Source organism: Vanellus vanellus (assembly GCF_965231255.1).
Source record: "Vanellus vanellus genome assembly, chromosome: 2".
Taxonomy (NCBI): Eukaryota; Metazoa; Chordata; class Aves; order Charadriiformes; family Charadriidae; genus Vanellus; species Vanellus vanellus.
The window spans coordinates 99,541,984-99,562,038 of record NC_138906.1 but is presented as its reverse complement, the minus strand read 5'-3'; the positions used below and the strand labels follow the sequence as shown (position 1 = coordinate 99,562,038).

The 20,055-nt window shown below is 41.1% G+C and overlaps 1 protein-coding gene across 2 annotated transcripts; it reads left to right on the top strand.

Moving 5' to 3' along the window:
• The first annotated feature begins 72 nt into the window (after positions 1-72).
• Positions 73-19,931, top strand: FH (fumarate hydratase). Of its 2 annotated transcripts, none has more exons than XM_082479536.1 (10): positions 73-237; positions 6,338-6,472; positions 7,228-7,338; positions 9,521-9,697; positions 10,643-10,825; positions 14,284-14,449; positions 16,273-16,476; positions 17,590-17,717; positions 18,996-19,149; positions 19,708-19,931. In XM_082479536.1, exons 1-10 carry the CDS (start codon positions 121-123, stop codon positions 19,848-19,850), a joined length of 1,518 nt encoding a protein of 505 aa, XP_082335662.1. In that variant the 5' UTR covers positions 73-120; the 3' UTR covers positions 19,851-19,931. The 2 variants fall into 2 exon arrangements, with proteins under 2 accessions (XP_082335662.1, XP_082335663.1); XM_082479537.1 differs by lacking the exon at positions 73-237 and adding an exon at positions 4,164-4,666.
• Positions 19,932-20,055: the final 124 nt, after the last annotated feature.

Here is a 20,055-nt window from a genome sequence, read left to right as displayed (position 1 = left end):
CCACCGCGGTGATGGACGCTCCTGCCACCCTGACGCTCGTCCGGGGCGGGCCCGTTCTCCTCTCCCCTCCCCTGCCCTGCCGGCGGCCGGCCCCCAACGGTGCTCCCCGCCGCCGTCACCATGCACCGCTCACTCCGCGCCTGCCGCCGCCTCGGCTGCTCCGCCGGACTCCTCGCGCACCCGCCGCCCCCGCGCGCCGCCGCCGCCTGCTGGGGCCCGCCGCCGCGCGCCACCATGGTGAGCAACCCCGGTGGGGGGGGGGGGGGAGGGACGGTGACGGCGGTGACCTCTAACTGCCACTGCCCGCCGTGACTCCTCCCACTGCGCCCGCCGGCGCTCGCGACCCCCCGTTGGCCGACCCCCCGCCCGTCACCGGCCCGGGAAGGGGAGCGGGCGCGCGCGCGCGCGCTGCCTGAAGGAACGGCGGTCAGCGGCGCTGCCGCGGCGGACACGGGGGGCTTCAATCCGGTGCGTTCCCCTGTGGGGAGGGCGCCGGCAACGGCACCGGGAAGACGTTGCCGGCCATCCCTGGCTAAACTTGCATCGGCCGTTTCCCTCTTCCGCCGGTGGAGGCTTGCGGGGCCTGTCCCCGCTCGGCGCCGGTGGGGCGCAGTGCCGGGGCCCGGCTTGGCTCGGCCCGGCCCCCGCTCGGCAGCGCGGGCGCAGCCGGGTTTGCGGCCCCGATTTGGGCGGGTGCGCTGGTCAAGGGGTGAGATTCACGGCGTGAGCGCGGCCGTTAGCTGGCTGAGCGTGGCCGGGGAGGGGGGGAGAGGGGCGGCATCAGCCCGGTAGCCAGGAACGGTGCGACTGCAGGACCTGCTGCGGCAGAGCTGTGGCGTGCGGCAGCCTCTTCCGCAGAAACGTCAGGGCCTTTCTTAGAGTTATGAGAGGTACTGTTATGGTTGGAAGAACCCACAATAATTTATTGTTGTTTAGGCAGTTATTGTCCCAACCGATGACATTCCCCACCCCCACCCCCCCACCCCCAACCTGGGAAAGGGAAACGGGGAAAAACAACGAAACCCAAGGGTTGAAGTGTAAACAGATTTACTAGAATAAGACTAAATAATTTACATTAATAACACCAAAGAACCAATATTGATGCCGATACCAATATAAAATACACAAGGGTTATACTCAGCCAATTCTGTCAGTAGGAAGCTGTGCGCTCCCAGCAGTGGACAGCAAATGTCAGACACTTCGAACGTTACGGCTTCAGTAGGAAGGGAAGGCCTCAGGTGTCCAGCACTGGGGCAAGAAGTTCTCAGGATCGCAGTCATAGAGGAGAGAAACTTCTCTGCAAACTTCCTGATTTATACTGAACGTGACATTTGTGTATTAAATAATCCTGTTGGTCAGCTTGGGTCAAGTGCCCAGGTCTCACTCCTCACTAACTTGAAAACACTGAGACCTTGAAACCCGCATACCATAGCTGGCTATAAAGTAAATATTTTCACAAATTCAGACACTAGAGTCTTCTAGAAATGCAGTTTTCCCTAGTGTTAGAAGAGACCTTACTGAAAAGTAAAATTACTGCAAGAGAAATTAATCCTGTGTCGCTCAAACCAGGACAGGTGCACATAAGAAAAAGCTGTACCCTCACAGAAATGGGGATACCTGGAAAATCTCTGAGGCTGCCTGAAAACTAGGGAGCTTTCAGCTGAGAACTGCCTGTGACCTCTAGCAGGCATCCCCCGTGATTGTTCAGGTGTAGTCAGTTGACTGTCAGGCTGAAACGTGAGCGGGACTTGTTTGTTGCACGCAGCTCAATGTAGAAATGAAAATGCTGTGGGGATAAGGAACTCTGAATCTCAGTATTAGCAGCTAGGGCATTGCATGGAAACCTTAGTCTCGGATACATCTCTCTAAGTTCTACTCCTTAAAACGAGCAGATAACTTGAGCATGTTGGAAGAATTCCAGCAGAAAGTGGTATATTTAGGATTTGATTCATTAATAAATTAATTTTATTACTTAGTTTACTAAAATAGTTAGTAAATCTGATTAGAGCATTAGTTCCTAGTCTGTGATATTTATTATGGTATGTAAAATAATGTTAATAAACAAGCTTCCAAATAAGTGAATTAACTGCATCGTGAATGAAATGTACCTGTATAAGAAAACCTGTGTCAGAGCAGACTGTAACTCATAAACCATTGGCCTGCCAGATGGTTCCCTTTTTTATTTTGCTGTTTGGCATAATTCAAGAAAAGCAGTATAGCTCATGGTCTTCATTTACTTGCTGAAGACCTGATATTTATGAAAAGCTGCAGTCTTACATTAAACATACATGTTTTGTTCTTTGCTGGTCAGAAATATGACCTGTCCTGTGAACAGACATTATTAATTGCTTGGGTTTAAATAACAGCAGAAGTTATAGCAAAATGCCCCTCAGCAAATTTGGGACTCAAGCAGCCCATGAATTCTTACAGAAAAGCTTTGTATGTTTTTATTTCCAAGAGGACCAACAAAAATATACCAACAAGTATTTAAATTAAAAAAACCCACATACGACTTCTTGATCTTTGCAGGGTTTTTTCATCAGCAAGAGTTGTCTTTTGGAACACCTTGTGTAGATAGAACCAAATGTGCATGTTGTTCTACAGTATGACTATTGTGTTGCCTTAACTTAGAGCTAAATTGCACAAGATATTTTAAATGGAATTGTGGTCATAATGTTCTTTCCTTCTTTGGCTGAAGTTGTAAAATATTTGGGTTTTGTTTCTGAAGAGTAAGTTTCAGAATTGGTGACTCGATATTATAAAGGAGAAATGACTCTTAAAAATAGAAACATTCATCTGCTAAAGCAGAGCAGTTGAGCACAAATTTCATTTCTTGCTGGCCTTTAAAGATTGGTTTTAATGTGCTAAAAATTGTGATTCTTTGAATTGAAATTCTTGCGTCCAAAAGTTGCTGCATACTTAAAATGTAATTTTCCATTGGAAACATTATTGCAGCACTTCTGCCATTTGAATATCTCCAGTGTGTTATCGTACAATCAATTCTAGCTGATTAGTTCCCTGCAAGAAGGCAAAGGTACAGTTATGTTTGCCTAACTGTGTAAGCTTTGGACTATGGGTTCTTAGGATTTTGGGGGCCTTGTCAGGCCTTTAAAAAGAAAAAAAAATTCTTTTGTAAAGGTGAGGAATAATAGTTTTGAACTGAGACTTGCTGTAGCTACGATAGAAGCTAAGTGAGCACAGGAGTTTGCTTTGGCTTGTGGCAGAGTTGCTAGGTCTCCTTTTGTCTTCTCCTGTGGCCCACTGGTGTGGGAGTAGAGGGCTGATACGAGTGAGCTACTGTTGCATCATTTTACAGCAGGTTCCCTAAATGCAAGGAGTGACTGCAGAAACTGCTTTAGATATGCGAACTGGGACATAAAGCCACTCAAGAGGGTGAATTCCATCTAAGGAGTGGGAGAAGCATGTTTTTTACCTTAAAATTCAGACAGTGCATTCTGCAGGTTGCTACATTAGTCTGAAGGTAGTGATGAAGTTACTTTAGTTACTTGAATATGTATGAAAAAAAATCACTTTGCTTTTTTTCCTAATGTTACTTTTTACTCTGTTAATCAGCAAATGACATTCAGCTTAAAGCTGTTGACCCTGTTAACTTCATTGGAGTTTGTGAATGTGTGTAACATGGAATTGGCTAGGGAAGTAATTTTTGCTAAAAGGTACTTGTACGAGGAGGTACTGATCCTATTTATCTTTGTTTCACCATTGTTGACATTGGAATTATGTAAGTTTGAGGAATCAGTTGTGCAACTGCTAGCTTTTTTGTCTAAAAGGTTACAAGTAGTTTAACTTTTTTTGTATTGTTTGAGCATGGATACTTTCAGTGATCAAACTACTGACAATATCAAGAGCTGGACTTGGAACTGAATTTGTTCTGCTTATCCAGCTCTAGGAAGAGCTTGACGTTGTCTGCTTATTCAAGGTGTCCAGGCAGCAAAAGCAGGGATTTCAGACACCATGCGTCAGTGATATCTACTGTTGGAATATTAGTGTGTGCACACGTACAGTAACACCCACAAGCATCCCCATTAAACATTTTTGGTAGTAAGATACTAAATAAGTGCTGACTATGTTCTGTTTCTTATTAGCATGTAAATGAATGCTAAGTGATTAAGACAGGATAAAGATGATTAAAGAACATAGGAATGTCATGATGGTTCACACTAAGCTTTGTATTCTTCTGGGGTCAGTGTCTGGGAGAGCATCAGGCAAAACACAAGGTGTGGGGAGCAGGACAGCTAGAGCTAACCCTTGCTTTTTGTGGGCTGGGCTGCAGTTTCTTTTGGTCACATGCATGACCTACTCTGCAAGAGTGCCCTAAGTGGGTGGGACTGGTGTCTCTGGTATGCACTGCTGGAATACCTGATGGCAGAGCATCTCCACCTGGCTGGGAAACGCTACTTAGGACAGTGAGAAGCTGGAACACCTCCTGACGCCACTACCGCCTGCAGCTTGCCATCCACGGTGGTGCCGACCTGGACAGGCTGCTGCAGAAAGTCAGTGTTGCTGGAGAGAGTGTTCTGCCCCATACCCAGCTGTGCTCCTGTCAAAGACGACTGAGACCCACAAGACCCATCAAGCAAGGAGCAAGTAAAACAGACCAAGGAAGGAGAGGAACAGTCTGACTTCAGAAGTGGACACCTAGGGAAGAGTAAGAACTGTGCAAACATATACAATGCTTCCCTCTTATTCTGACCCAGGCTCTTCATTTTTACATCAGAGGATTTCCTGAGTCTGTGGTTTGTATAATAACCCAGTTTAGATCTTCTGAGTGCTTATCTTGTTTTCCCTGAACTTGTGTAGACTTCTTGCATCCGTAGCATCAGCTGGCAAGGAGTTTCGTTGGTCTGCAACTTGTGTGAAGAGCTGCTTCCTTTTCCTGGCTCTGAACCTTACTCCTACTAACCTAACATTATGGCTCCCATTTCTTGTATTGGAGGAGACAGTGAGCAGCTAATGTCTATTGCCATTCTAGTAATGCTTTTGTTGTCCTCAGTTTTCCTTCAAATCCCAAGTTGTCTCTTTTCTGAATGAAAAAGTCAGTTGTCTTAAGAAAGTTGTTCCCTACCTTTCATCAGCCTTATTGCCTTTCTTTGAGCTGTTTCTAATTGTATGCTTTTTGGGATGAAAGAACCGAATCTGCACAAAGACTTCAGAGTCTAGACGAGCCATGGTGGCACAGAGGTGTTTCTTCTTGTATCCTCTGCTTTTCTTAATAGTTTCTAACATCTGCTTTTCATGTTTCACTGTGCTGCAACACTGACTTGATGCTCTGACAGAGCTACCCCAAGGACCCACACCTGCGGGTCACAGTTAGGTCAAAGCCCAGCATTGTATATAGCCTACAAATGGAGCTGGGATTGTTCTACTCTATCTATGATTAAGAATTAAAAAAGACTTCTCCTTCCTGAAGACTCTGCAAGAAGGTGATCTCCTCATCTGGGGAAGGATGAACACCTTTCTCACAGAAAATTGGGACTTTGCTAACCAAGGCATCTGGAGAGGAAGAGTAAACTGCTCTTGCTTCCTGTCCAGTCCCATAATCTTTATAGAGCTGCACGTGGATGTGATCACATCATCACAAATGAACGGGTTGTTTCACAAAAAGTAAAAAATTACTTTTTAGTTGGTGTATGTCAGCTAAAATTAATTTACCTCTGGCTGTGTTAGATAATAATGCATGCTAGATGTATACGTGATAAAGAAATACTGCCTTACATAAAAATTGCACAAAATATACCTAGATGCACATTGCACAGCTAAGGAAATTGTATTCCTGGTTTATTAGGCTTAAGAAGATAATTAATTGTCAGAAACTTGGTACTGGACTAATCAGTTCCTCCCTTCCAGTATTTTTCTTGTCCATGTGGATTTCAAATAGGGATTGTATTACATGTCTGTTGCCTGGGCGTATGCCACCTGAATTCTTAGTGTGCTAGTTCTTCTGTCTGGTTTTAACAAAACAGCAATTCTGTAAATTGTAAAACAAGTTACTAATTCTTCAAAAAGAAGAAACTTGAGTCTTTTGTGAGGATGACGTGTTTTGTACAGTGAGTAGTGGAGATCTTAAATCTTGCAGTGCTGCCTGTTACCAGTGGGCTTGCTAGGCTACACAAGGTTAGTAGTTTTGACTTTTAGTGAGATAGGTGTTCAAACTACAAAAATGTCTTAACTTGAAAGATATAATTAGAAAAATACCTATGATTAGCTGTGTGTCTTTGTTTTTTCCCCCTTTTTGCACGTTTTTTCTTAACTGTATCTGCTTTCAAAAAGTTTGTGCTGTTTACCAATGTTGGAAGTACCTTTTTTTCCTTTTCCATAGTCCACTCAAGAGGCTTTTAGGATAGAATATGATACCTTTGGTGAACTGAAGGTCCCAAGTGACAAATACTATGGTGCCCAGACTGTAAGATCTACAATGAACTTCAAGATTGGAGGTGTTTCAGAAAGAATGCCAGTAAGTAATTTAAAGCTGTGTTCATTTCTTCTCTTTAAGTTTGTTTTGGATGTGAGAGTGAATACCTTCTCAGGCTTTTGCTGGGAATATGAGCAACTTTGAATTTTAATTAAAGTTAGAAACTCTGTGGCAAGGTACTGTTCTGTGTTAGAAATATTTTTTGTTTCATTTAAATAAATTGAATGTTGCTTTTGAATAATTATTTTACTGTGTTGCTTAATTTTTTTAATAACCAGGATGAATAGAAATCCATCTTTCATTTTTCTGAAGATGAAAGACTGAACGGAATAGTTTGTTTGCTATAGCATTATGTAGTTTGTTATTGAAGATGTTTAGTGTAGCATGATATGAAGTTAACTTTTTCACGTGTAGTTGTGCATAGAGCATTAGTGTGCATACACTTTGTCATGCATTGGCTTTCCATGTACTGAAATGTGTGTTGGTTTTCCCTCAAAAAAGCTATTTTAGGAATAGAACCAGTTCTCTTCTCTCTGTATTTTATTGCATGTAATCTATTTCGATACACAAAGCATACCTGGACTTCCAAAGAAAGGATGAGCTGTGTACGGCTTTCTGGACTGCTTGGATAAATGTTACTGTTAATGGGAGCACAGGTCATGTGATCTGATTGCTCTTTGGTTTGGTTGATGGACTACTGCTGAACTTAAGCTCAGGAGGAGTTTGGTTTAGAACTAGGTTCCTAAAATGTCCTTTGGGGAAAAAATTACATATTTAAACTTACTCTTGTGTCTCAGGTTCAAGTTATAAGGGCTTTTGGCATCTTGAAGAGAGCGGCTGCTGAAGTAAATCAAGACTATGGTCTTGACCCAAAGATTGCTAATGCTATTGTAAAGGCGGCAAATGAGGTAGGAGCAAACTGTTCAAAATACCAGAACTGTCATTGTATTTTTGTTAAGCTTTTCACAGGAAGTTTGGAATTTTTAAGTATCATCTTTATAGCTAAAAAGGATATGATGTGACACACAGAGGCATCTCCTCTTTCTCAGGATAAATGCTACCCAACTACACAGAGTTGTGAATAACCATTATTTGAGGTAGAGTAATACCACGTGTGTTGCTTTGAATCAACAAGATGTTGCTTTGAATCAACAATCAACAGATATATTTATCTGGAAGCATTGTTTTACAGAGCTTTCCTGTTCTGACTAACTTCAAAGTATTTCAGTATTTGCAGAAGGCCTTATCCTCTTTCTACCAGCTGTAGCAGCATAAGTCCCAAGACCCAAGAGCTCTTGAGAACTCCACAATATGTCCAGTCTTTTCTTGTGGTTTCTTGAGTTCTCCTCGTTAAAGGTGGATCAGAAGTTTTCGTGGCTAAGTGCTGCTTAGTTTAGATTCATGGGTTCTGAAAATTGTTTGGGTTTGGGGTTTTTTTTGTTGTGTTTTAAAAACATCCCTGCAGTGCTATCCTTTCCCTGACCTCCAAAATAATTTTCTAATATAACTGAAAAATAAAGAGATACAGCAAGGAATCAAGTTACTCTTGGAGGTGGGAACTTTGCCCCTGCATAAGATGGGAAATACATAAGATCCTTTCCTGAAGAGCATGATTCCAGGAGGACTGATGCATCCTGATAATCTGGAGATAGTTATGTAGCCTCAGAGTTGTGACAACAGATCCTTTGCTTTGCATTCTTGACTTTGCTGAGGCTAATAGGCACGGGGGTGATATTTCTGAGCACAGATTTTGATACTATCACAAACACATTTTGAAAAACGTCTAAATGCATCTAAGGTTCAGCAGGCTCCAAAAAATGTAGATCAATCAGGAGAGTATTGGTACCTGTTGTTCTGTTTTGATTTTGGATGGTAGTTGTCATAGCCTGCCTACAGAAGATGTCAGTTAGTATAGCTATTTTTGGCTGATGAGGACCTTGTTCCCATAGGTAATCAGCAAGTTGATACATATGAATCTTTTTAAGTCCATGTGATTCTCTTACTTGCTTATATGTGTAACATATTCACTTACAGTTGAGGTAAAGACAGTCACAAGTCCTTTTTAGGCATCTCTTGATGTAAAGCCATGTAGGTCCAGTGCGTTATTAGGGAAAGCATGCCTTACAGGAAGAAGGTATTTGATACCAGCAACATCTGCCAGCTCATTTTGTTGATGTAAAATCTAATGTATACAGGTGTAAGAGGTCTGGAACTTCCCTGTATGAAATTTATTTCTGGAGAAATTTCAGAGTCCTATTATACAAATACCATGTACTGCATGTGTGTGACAGATAGTCTTTGGCAAAAACACCTCATCTGGGGGGCTATTTCCCATAAGGAATGGACTTCTGAATGCCTCTAATTCAAATTGTTGTATAGCTGTGATCAGTGTTCATGATGAAACTGTGCAGCTGTTGAGCTCGATTTCCTAGGAGAAAGTAGCGCGCCCATGCTGATGCGGAGTTTGTAAACAGATAAGCGCTGCCTGAAAAATGATGTTTCTGACACCCAAAGGATGGTCATGACCCAAGGAGACACACAACACTGAATCAGTACCCTGAAACACCTTATGTACTCTGATTGAGAAACTGCTTTATTTTCCTTCCCTGGGAGATCTTACTAAGCTGAGCAAATAACTGTGGGAGAACAGCACATACTACCTGTTGTCTTACCCAGGAAGATTAGAATCCAGATTGCTTTGAAATTTGAGAAGGGGGCCGGAGGGTGTTTTTGGACTTATAAAATCATCTGCATTGTTTGGGAAACACAAGATATAATCTGAAAGACCTTTTAAAAGTATTTTCTTTCTATGACTATAGAACATGAAATCAAATTTTTCTGTATTTCTCTGTGTTTCAGAATTCAGCATCTTCAAAAAGCATCGCAAAAGGTTTTTGCCCTTTTAATATCTGGTATTATATCAAACTCTCTTAATTATTCTGGTATAAATTCACAACTGTTATATGTAGATTTACAAATATAGTGGAGAACATTATTTGAATTATAGGCATAAAATTCTCAGGTTTATGCTTTTTGATTTTTTTTTTTTGTTCCAGTAGAACAACTTTTCTCTCTCTTTTTCCATTATAGGTAGCTGAAGGAAAATTAAATGATCACTTTCCATTGGTAGTGTGGCAGACTGGGTCTGGAACTCAAACCAATATGAATGTCAATGAAGTCATCAGCAATAGAGCCATTGAGATAATGGGGGGCAAACTGGGGAGCAAAAACCCAGTACATCCAAATGATCATGTTAACAAAAGCCAGGTCGTTACACTTGCTTTATAGTTCTTTTAATGTCAAAAGTTTTTTGTTTGTTTGTTTGGTTTTTTTAATTGTGAATTCTCTTATAGCCAGTGTTTTGATTAAAAAAAGAAAAGTTTTGTGTACAACTTTGGCAACAATTTTCCAGGCTTTTCAGTTTAAATAAACTTTAAAATGTTGGTCAGTGACAGTATGAGCTTCGCAGATTACAAATTTGGAACATGACAGATGAATTCACGCGTGATGTGATAGGCAGAGGTGGTCTGGTGACAACCACTGCTACTGAGACAGTCTTAAAGAAGTTAAATATAGATCCAATTTCTAAGGGTTGGATACTTAAAACTGTTATCTCCATAATACAGTACATAAAGCATGTAGAAAGAATATTAAAATGGCTAAAGTCCTGTAATGGGTAATTTTTCCCCAAGAATACTGGTAGGCCTTTTTATTACACATCACTCTTAATATTGCCTTCAGATTAACTGACTTTTAAGCCACTGACTTGGTTGTATCCCTTCTTGGTCTTTTGTGCTTATTCAATATCCTGGGAACTATGGATTTAACATTATCAAAGCAAGACATAGGTGTTTTTAAGTCACCTACAATTCCTTTAAAATCCTACATCCATTTGTTACCCATCTCTCATAACTACTATAGTAATTATTTTTCTTTTTTTTTTTTGTCCCAGTGTTGTTGTGAACAACCTACTCAAGTTAACTTTCTGTGGGTATAGTTACAAAAAGTTGATTTTAGCAATAAGGTACTGGACTGGAATTTAGAAGATTTAATTGTTCCTGCATATTGATTTGTGGGACATTCGTAAGTTGCCTACTCTTAGTTTAGTTTCTTCTTGTTTATAAAATAAAGAGAATAAAGCTATACATGTACATCTTACAGCAACAATGGTGAGAAAAGCTTGTAAATGAATTTCTTTAACTTCCTTCACAGAGTTCAAATGACACTTTCCCAACGGCAATGCATATTGCTGCTGCCCAGGAGGTTAATGAGGTGTTGTTACCTGGACTGAAGAAGCTACAGAATGCACTTGAAGCGAAATCCAAAGAGTTTTCCCAAATCATAAAAATAGGGCGCACTCATACACAAGATGCTGTTCCACTTACCCTTGGACAGGTAAAGAAAACCACAAAAATTATGCATTTGTTTGGAAAATTCTTGTAAATAAATTGGAGGAAACTGAGGCAAACTTGAGGAGGCCTAAATTAAGTTGATAGTTTAAGAGAAATTATAGGAAACTGGCTGAATCTCAGTCAGAATATTTTCATCTTTATTGGAGTTTGCTGGATGTGGTACTTTAATAATTGCATCGTAAATTTTCTCATTTTTTTTCCATGTGTGTTTTACTTCTAACAGTATTAAGATGTAAATAATTTTTAAAAGATGTTCCTTTATCAAATAACACAACGTGCTATTTCTGTTACACTGACATTGGAAGGAAGAAGGTAGTTAGTCTGTAATCTGTAAGTTTATATTAATGAGGTTTTGCCAACATATAAAACTACTGAGTATTTTGAATGAAAATCTTTTATATATGATCATAAATATATGATAGCAAATCTGTGTTATTATATTGACAAGAATGGCTTATATTACATTAATTTGGTAATGAATTAACTTAATTGGTAAAATCCATGTAACCCGGATTTTTTCCAAGAATGCACCAGTGGGGTTTTTACTAACTAAAATTAAGTGAACAAAGCCTAAGATCTGTTTCTCTAATTGTACCTTGAGAACATTGGTTTAACCTGAGAGCTGATTTATCTTGGATTCAGATCACAGTATCACAGTATCACAGTATGCTAGGGATTGGAAGGGACCTCAAAAGATCATCTAGTCCAATCCCCCTGTCGGAGCAGGAACACCTAGACGAGGTTGCACAGGAAGGTGTCCAGGCGAGTTTTGAATGTCTCCAGAGAAGGAGACTCCACAACCTCCCCGGGCAGCCTGTTCCAGTGCTCTGTCACCCTCACTGAGAAGAAGTTTCTTCTCAAATTTAAGTGGAACCTCTTGTGTTCCAGCTTGAATCCATTACCCCTTGTCCTATCACTGGTCGCCACTGAGAAGAGCCTGGCTCCATCCTCATGACATTCCCCCTTTATATATTTATAAACGCTAATAAGATCACCCCTCAGTCTCCTCTTCTCCAAACTAAAGAGACCCAGCTCCCTCAGTCTTTCCTCATAAGGGAGATGCTCCACTCCCTTAATCATCTTAGTTGCCCTACGCTGGACTCTCTCCCGCAGCTCTCTGTCCTTCTTGAACTGAGGGGCCCAGAACTGGACACAATATTCCAGATGCGGTCTCACCAGGGCAGAGTAGAGGGGAAGGAGGACCTCTCTCGATCTGCTAACCACCCCCCTTCTAATACAGCCCAGGATGCCATTGGCCTTCTTGGCCACAAGGGCACAGTGCTGGCTCATGGTCATCCTGCTGTCCACCAGGACCCCCAGGTCCCTTTCCTCTACACTGCTCTCTAACAGGTAGCTCCCCATCCTATACTGGAACCTGGGGTTGTTTCTGCCCAGATGTAGGACCCTACACTTTCCCTTGTTGTATTTCATTAAGTTATTCCCTGCCCAAATCTCCAGCCTGTCCAAGTCTCTCTGGATGGCAGCACAGCCCTCTGGCGTGTCAGCCACTCCTCCTAGCTTAGTGTCATCAGCAAACTTGCTGATAGTACACTCAATTCCCTCATCTAAATCATTAATGAATATATTGAATAATATGGGCCCCAGTACCGACCCTTGAGGCACTCCGCTGGTTACCGGCCTCCAACTGGACTCTGCCCCATTGACTACGACTCTCTGGCTTCTCTCCTTCAGCCAGTTCGCAGTCCACCTAATTATCCGGTCATCCAGTCCACACTTCCTCAGTTTAGCCATGAGGATGCTGTGGGAGACCGTGTCAAATGCTTTACTGAAGTCAAGGTAGACCACATCCACCGCTCTGCCATCATCCATCCACCTCGTTATTTCCTCATAAAAGGCTATGAGGTTGGTCAAGCATGACTTCCCCTTGGAAAAGCCATGCTGACTGCCCCTAATAACCCTCTTATCCTTGCTATGCCTTGAGAGGGCACCAAGGATAAGCTGCTCCATCAGTTTCCCAGGGATGGAGGTGAGGCTGATCGGTCTATAGTTACCCGGGTCCTCCTTCTTGCCCTTTTTGAAGACTGGAGTGACATTTGCTTTCCTCCAGTCCTCAGGCACCTCGCCCGTTTCCCAAGACTTGGTAAAGATGGTGGAGAGTGGTCCAGCAATGACTTCAGACAGCTCCTTCAGCACCCGCGGGTGCATCCCATCTGGACCCATGGATTTATGGATGTCCAGGTTGCTTAACTGGTCTCTGACCCAGTCCTCATCAACTAAGGCAAACCCATCCATTGACTTGACTTCATCTTCATCTGGGGTCTCAGCAGAACAGGACTCCTCAGGACAGCCCCCGACAGAGTAGACAGAGACAAAGAAGGCATTCAATAGTTCTGCCTTCTCTGTATCTTCTGTCACCAGGGCACCCACCCCATTCAGTAGTGGGCCTACATTGCCTCTGGTGTTAGTTTTATCTGCCATGTATTTGAAAAAGCTCTTCCTGTTGTCTTTGACCCCTCTTGCCAGGTTTAACTCTAAGGAGGCCTTAGCTTTCCTAGTTGCCTCTCTACATCCCCTGACAGCAGCCCTGTACTCCTCCCAAGTGGTCAGCCCCTCCTTCCATGATCTATAAACTCTCTTCTTACACTTGAGCTTGCCAAGCAGTTCCCTGTTTAGCCACACAGGTCTTCTGGCTCCCTTCCTTGACTTCCTACGTGTCGGGATGCTCTGATCTTGAGCTTGGTAGAAGCAGTCCCTGAATGCTGACCAGCTATCCTGGGCGCCTTTACCTTCAAACAGCTTTGTCCATGGGATTTCCCCTAGTAATTGTTTGAAAAGGCCAAAGTTTGCCCTGCTGAAGTCCAGGGTTGCAATTCTGCTTGCTATTCTGCTTCCACCAGCCGAGATCATGAACTCCACCATCTCATGGTCGCTGCAGCCAAGGCAGCCTTCAACCTTTACTCCTTGCACCAGACCCTCCTTGTTAGTGAGGACGAGATCCAGCAGTGCACCTCTCCTAGTCGGCTCCTCCACCATTTGCATCAGAAAGTTGTCATCAATGCATTGGAGGAACCTCCTAGACTGAGGCTGGCTGGCTGTGTAGTCCTTCCAGCAAACATCCGGAAAGTTAAAATCCCCCACGACAACCAGGGCCTGTGACTGTGAGGCCACTCTCAGCTGCCCATAGAAGGCCTCATCAACTTCCTGCCAAGTACGCAACTGAGATAAAAGGCAAGAGAAAGATGTATTGTGTCTACATTTTTATATATGTAGGTTGTCTTTATGTGTAATTGTTTGTAGTGTGAGAGCAGTCCTCTAATATATGTAACTTTTCCTCTTAATGAAAGGATGCATTTGGGTAAAGTTCAGTGCCCCCAGTTTTTAAAATAAATTAGTCTAATCATGTTAAAAATCTAGTAATTCTAGATGCTTATTCTTGGTTGTTGTCTTTGTTCCTCTATTTTGCCCTCCTTTCTTTCAAAGGAATTTAGTGGCTATGTGCAACAAATTAAATATGGTGTGGCTAGGATTGAGTCAACTATGCCAAGAGTGTATCAGCTGGCAGCTGGCGGAACTGCAGTTGGTACAGGATTAAACACCAGAATCGGTTTTGCTGAGAAAGTTGCTGCTAAAGTGGCTGAACTGACGGGTGAGGAATGGTATTTTGGACTTAACAGTAAAGCAGTATATGTAACATACAGTCAAATTCAAACTAAATCTTTCAGTTTCTATACTTCTCATAAGCTCAAACTGTATTTATATTTTAACATGAAATTTTCTGTTAATGCCGTATGTTATATGCCTTATACTTAGGATTTTTCATGCAATGTATTTTTATACTGAGTGCATTGAAAGTGACTGAAATTACCATGTTTTTCTGAGCAAGGCTTTATGGAGAGGGATACAGTTTCAGGCTTCTATTATTAGCCCAGCTATACTACTTCTCTCTTGATCTTTGCTCTTCTGGCTCTCTTAATCTGCAGTGACGTGGCACAAAAGAAGGGGAAGAAACCCTCCCAAAGCCACTACATTTTTTTCATGTGAAAGAGTAAAAGTTAGCTGTCTGATTTTTTTGATGCTTTCTCTATAGATCTTAAAACTTAATTTACAGACCCATTGAGTTTTTTGATCTGTAAACCAGATCTTCTGTGTGACAGTATCAGTTTTTATAAATGCCCCCAGAATGAATGCGTACATCTGTGACTTAAATTTGCTGTAAAATCTGAAACTGCTTATCAACAGTATTTTTGTTTTAATTGATCTATTATTCACTGTCTTGTAGAGGGTCAAGACTTTCTTGTACCTTGAGAGGGAAGAAGTAACTTGTCATAAGCAACAGCTGCTGAGAAGCAGTACAGGCCTTGTTTTGGTGCTTGAAGAAGCAGTCGGTGGTGTTAGGAAGCTCTCCCATCTTAAAGCTTGTTAGGTGTACCATATGGGCAGGTTGTACAAATTTAAAACAAGTAGGGCAGACTATTGAAGTTCAATGTGTTCTTACAGGGAAAGTTTACTGGGAAGGGCAAAAGGGAAAGTTTGGAATGATCTCTGCAATTGAGAAGGCAGCTATGCAGTTCAGAAGCCCATGCAAATTGGGTGGGATTTGGTGTTTGGCAGGAACTGCAGAACACTAGAAATTATGGGGGTTACGCTGCTCTTATTTGAACTGGTAATGTAAGCTCAGACCAGTAGTTTTGTGGGGCAGAAGTCCAGCCCACAGTCAGTCCTTAGTGATGTCCATTACCACTAATAAAAATCTGCTGAGACTTTTCTTCCAGCGCAAAGCCCTGAAGAAATGTTTTTCATTATGGAACCTCGCCTTAAATCTCAGGCATTTAATTAACATAAAGAGAGCTGTTGCTTCCATTGCTCCTGTGCTCTTGCTGTTGGCAGCAGTTTCAGGCATCCTCCTAAGTGTGAATCAGCTTTCACATGTTCAGTCTGGTTTGTTGTTCCCTCCCAGTGCTAATACTTGGGTGCATCTTTTTTCTTTAAGTAGCTGATTCCATTGTGATTACTTTTTATTTATCCTAATGTCTGCACTGTGCTGCAAAAACCTCTATTTTCGTAAATGGGAGAAAGCATCCCGGCAACTGACAATCTAAACAATCTAAATTGATTTAATGGAAGAAATACGTGTTTGGGCTAACTTGTAAGAAAATCTTGACATTCACAAAGTACTGTGGTGCAAAGCAATGCTTAGTATGAAACAACAGTATGAAAGCTTGAAATTTGTACCTTTGTTGGGGGTAGATGGGAAAATTTCACATTATTCCGTATTTTAGTGACTTATTGTCTTTTGTATTGAATTTAGTCTGTTTAAGAAACTTTTGTGAGGAAAGGCCTTGAGAAGGGAGATGATCTTGCAGTGTTATTAATTTTTTAAAGTTTTATTTGTTAAGCTAATTAGGTGTTTGATTATCTGGTCTGCAAGGAAGTTCCTCACTGGTTTACTATTTCCTGCCCTTCCTGTAGGTTTGCCTTTTGTCACTGCTCCAAATAAGTTTGAAGCTCTTGCGGCTCATGATGCTCTAGTTGAACTCAGTGGAGCTATGAACACAGTGGCATGTAGTCTGATGAAAATAGCTAACGATATTCGTTTCCTGGGTTCTGGACCACGTTCTGGACTAGGAGAACTCATCCTGCCTGAAAATGAACCAGGAAGCAGCATCATGCCAGGTACAGAGAAAACAGAGAAAACTTGCCTGTTTCTTTTGTTTTGGACCACTAACTCTTAACAGATATTTACCAAACAAACATCAATAAGTCCATGATTCAACACTTCTGTCAGTTTTTATCTTTTGCCATATTTTACCAAAATTTGTGTTCATAAAAATACTTAATTGCACAGCTGTTAGTTGGGAAGTATTTGGTGGAGAGTAGTATCTGTAAACATATAATATGACTTTATCAATACAAGCATACTTCTCAAAACTTTCTCTTAGAATTGCAAGATCTCAACAATTTTTGTGTAAAGACTTTTCTGAAACAAGCTTTAAATGATCTAATCTATGAATTGTAGCAATATTGTGATGTAAATTGACTTCTGTCTTTACTTCCTAGCATAATTAGTGTTATGTACTCACATATTCTCTTCTGCAATGATCCCAGTGTATGGGAGGATAAGAAAGGAAAGAATACTATTAGTAATCATTCCTTGCCTCTCTCCTAAAAAAAGTATGCATATGTGAGTATTGTACATCCAAAACTATTCTAAGCATGTTATTCCTGTATGATAAATTATAAAAGAAACAGGTTGTGAGCATATCTGGCTTTCAAAAGAAGCAGATAATGAATGTTCTTACTAGGATTATTTCTAGAAATGAAAGCAACCCTAAAATGTTCTTGTTAGGAGGCCACTTTAATTCATTTGGGTTTTTTTCTCCTGATGAAGTAAACAGAGTGTATTAATGATTGTATATTGATGTAATAATGATTTACCAGAAATGCCTACTTACACAAATAAAGACAAGTTATAATCTCTTGACTATTAAGAACTGTGGTAATTACAGTTTAGCTCACACACATTTTATCCAGCTCTCAAAGTCTTGGTAGATTGCTAAAGCAGCCATAGCTGCTTTAAAAATCCTAGCTGAATTACTGGAATAGTGCAGTGAATTTAATATAATGTATGGAAATTACTGATTTTCTGTGGTGCACAGATACAGATAAGTAAGACATTTTACCTCCTACAAAATATCTTCTGTTGAATGTGATTTGGTAAATGAGGGAAGTACTCATTTTTTTTTTTTTTCTTCGTTGGTAATCTTGTTCTCTCCCTTCCACAACCAGGAAAAGTGAACCCTACCCAGTGTGAAGCTGTAACCATGGTGGCAGCCCAAGTTATGGGAAACCATGTTGCTGTTACTGTAGGAGGGAGCAATGGACACTTTGAACTGAATGTTTTTAAGCCCATGATGGTAAGTTCATAAAGTTTTAAATATCTAGGACTTTTAAAAATAATCGTTTGTACTACCAGATAACTCAGGGGAAGAAAAAAACTCAGTGAGTGGTTGGTCAATACAAGCACCAGAGAAACTGATAACAATGTAAGAAGAAATTTTATTATTTTGTAGGGTAAGTCCTTGTTATTTTGACAGGGAAGTGGCAATGTTTTTTACATGAAACTATCTTATGCAGATAAGCTTTTATATTAAAAATGTAAGGTTATCATCAGTCTAAGGAAGCAGGGAGAGAGGAACACAGAGACAAAATTTTGTCCAAAGCCAAAGAGAATTTGGTATTTTAGCTAAAAATTAGGATTTTTTTCTTTAGCAACTGTCTGTTACTAATTTCTGTTACTGCTGAATACTAAAGGATTACATGCTTTTGGCAAGCGAGTTATGTAAAATTGTAAATGATTAGTCTTAGACTTCAGTATTGAAAATAATGTCTGCCTTCTACAGTGTGAGCAGGATACATCACTGTGTGTAAGATGTTGAAGGAATAGTACAGATGTTAGTGAAGGGATGATACTTTAAAAAGAAGGAAGGTGACTTATGGAAAAGATCCTAATATTCAATGCTTTTTTATTATGGTAGTAAGAAATGATTGAGAAAAAATGAAATCTGATAATAACATCAGTATTTGTCTCTTACCTTACTGTGTCTGTTTAGGGTACTGCTTTTTTTCCCCTCCCTCTGAATAAACTACTTCTAAGTATACAGCACCTGGTTTTGACAAAAGATCCTATTGAACAGCCAGTAGATGTACCTAGCAGCAGATAAATGTTGATAGAAAAAGACACCTCTCAAAAAAAAAAAAAAAGTGGCACTTTATAGATTGTCAAAGTAGAGGACTAATGCCAATTATTATTGTACTCTATATTTTTTGATGTCTTCTCTTGATTGGTACCTGAGGGGCGAAATGGCAATGAATTGCATGCCTTCGTGTATTTTTTTACTTGGTTATTTGTGAACTGTTACAACAAAATGGTATACATACTGCAGTCTTCTTAATGCAAGAGTTTCTTCTACTATTGGATACTCCTCACAAATTCCTTTAAATAGGGGTGGCTGAGGTTACCCTGCAGAGGGAGGAGGGCATGATGTTCGCTGCACTCTGTCTCTACCAACAGCCCATCAAAAAAGTGGATATTGTGGGGGTGGGAGGAAACGACACACTGGTTATGAACAACTGTGCCAGGCTGTATAGCTATTAACGTCTGAATGTCATTGTTGGTATTTCTTTTTTGTTAGATTAAAAATGTCTTAAACTCTGCAAGACTTCTTGGAGATGTTTGTGTTTCTTTCACTGACAACTGTGTAGTTGGAATCCAAGCCAATACGGACAGGATCAACAAACTAATGAGTGAATCCCTGATGTTGGTAACAGCACTTAACCCACATATAGGTAGGTTTAAGGCTCAGGAACTTCTCAAAACATTATATTGAAATATTCTGTGGGGACGTTCTTTTGCACTCATTATTTGTATTGTCGCAAGGTTTAGGAGACTAAGTCATGGCTTAGGCCAAAAGTTAATTTACTGTAATGTCACCAACTTATATTACTGGTGAAAAAGATGTGTCTTCCTTGCAGTGGCCGTACCATTATAAAAATAACCCTGATGAGAGTCAAAAAAAAAAAAAAAGAGAGATTGGGAGAATTTGTGTACCTGTCGTCATGATTTGACTACTAATAATGAAAAGTGAAAGATTATGAGATTTTTATTTTTTTTTTAAAGGAGAAAAAGTCACATAGAACTGTGATCTAAATGCATTAACACCAGAATAACAGCCTTTACCTGCAGGCTCGGTCGGGAGTTGGTGTAGGCACTGGGCGCCTCTGCTGCACAGGCAGTGCCGCACCAGTACCCCTATCTAGCAAAGCCACTCTCTGAGGGCCAGGTGTCCTGCCAGTTCCTCGCCTCGACCTGCATTTGGCTAACTTGTTCCTTCTGGTTTCTTACAGGCTATGACAAAGCAGCTAAGATTGCCAAAACGGCGCACAAAGAGGGGACGACGTTGAAAGAAGCTGCCATAAAGCTGGGATTCCTGACGTCGGACCAGTTTGATCAGTGGGTGAAGCCTAAAGACATGTTAGGTCCTCAGTAACTCTTGTACCAAAAAAAAAAAAAAGTGTTCTTAACATTAAAAAATAAATAAAATCAAACAAATACAGTACTCTCCGTCTCGCACCCGCCGCCGCAACGGGGCCGGGGCCCTTTAAATAGGTTCTGGGTAGCGCCCCCAGGTGGCCAATCATAACTCGCCGCTGTGGAGGGGAGGGCGGAAGAGCGAGGGCGTGGCGCTCGACAAA

Coding starts and splice junctions, on each gene's coding strand:
- FH (XM_082479536.1), top strand. CDS start 121: ATGCACCGCTCACTCCGCGCCTGCCGCCGCCTCGGCTGCTCCGCCGGA. Junction 238..6,337: donor CGCCGCCGCGCGCCACCATG/GTGAGCAACCCC, acceptor CCTTTTCCATAG/TCCACTCAAGAGGCTTTTAG. Junction 17,718..18,995: donor ATGTTTTTAAGCCCATGATG/GTAAGTTCATAA, acceptor CTTTTTTGTTAG/ATTAAAAATGTCTTAAACTC.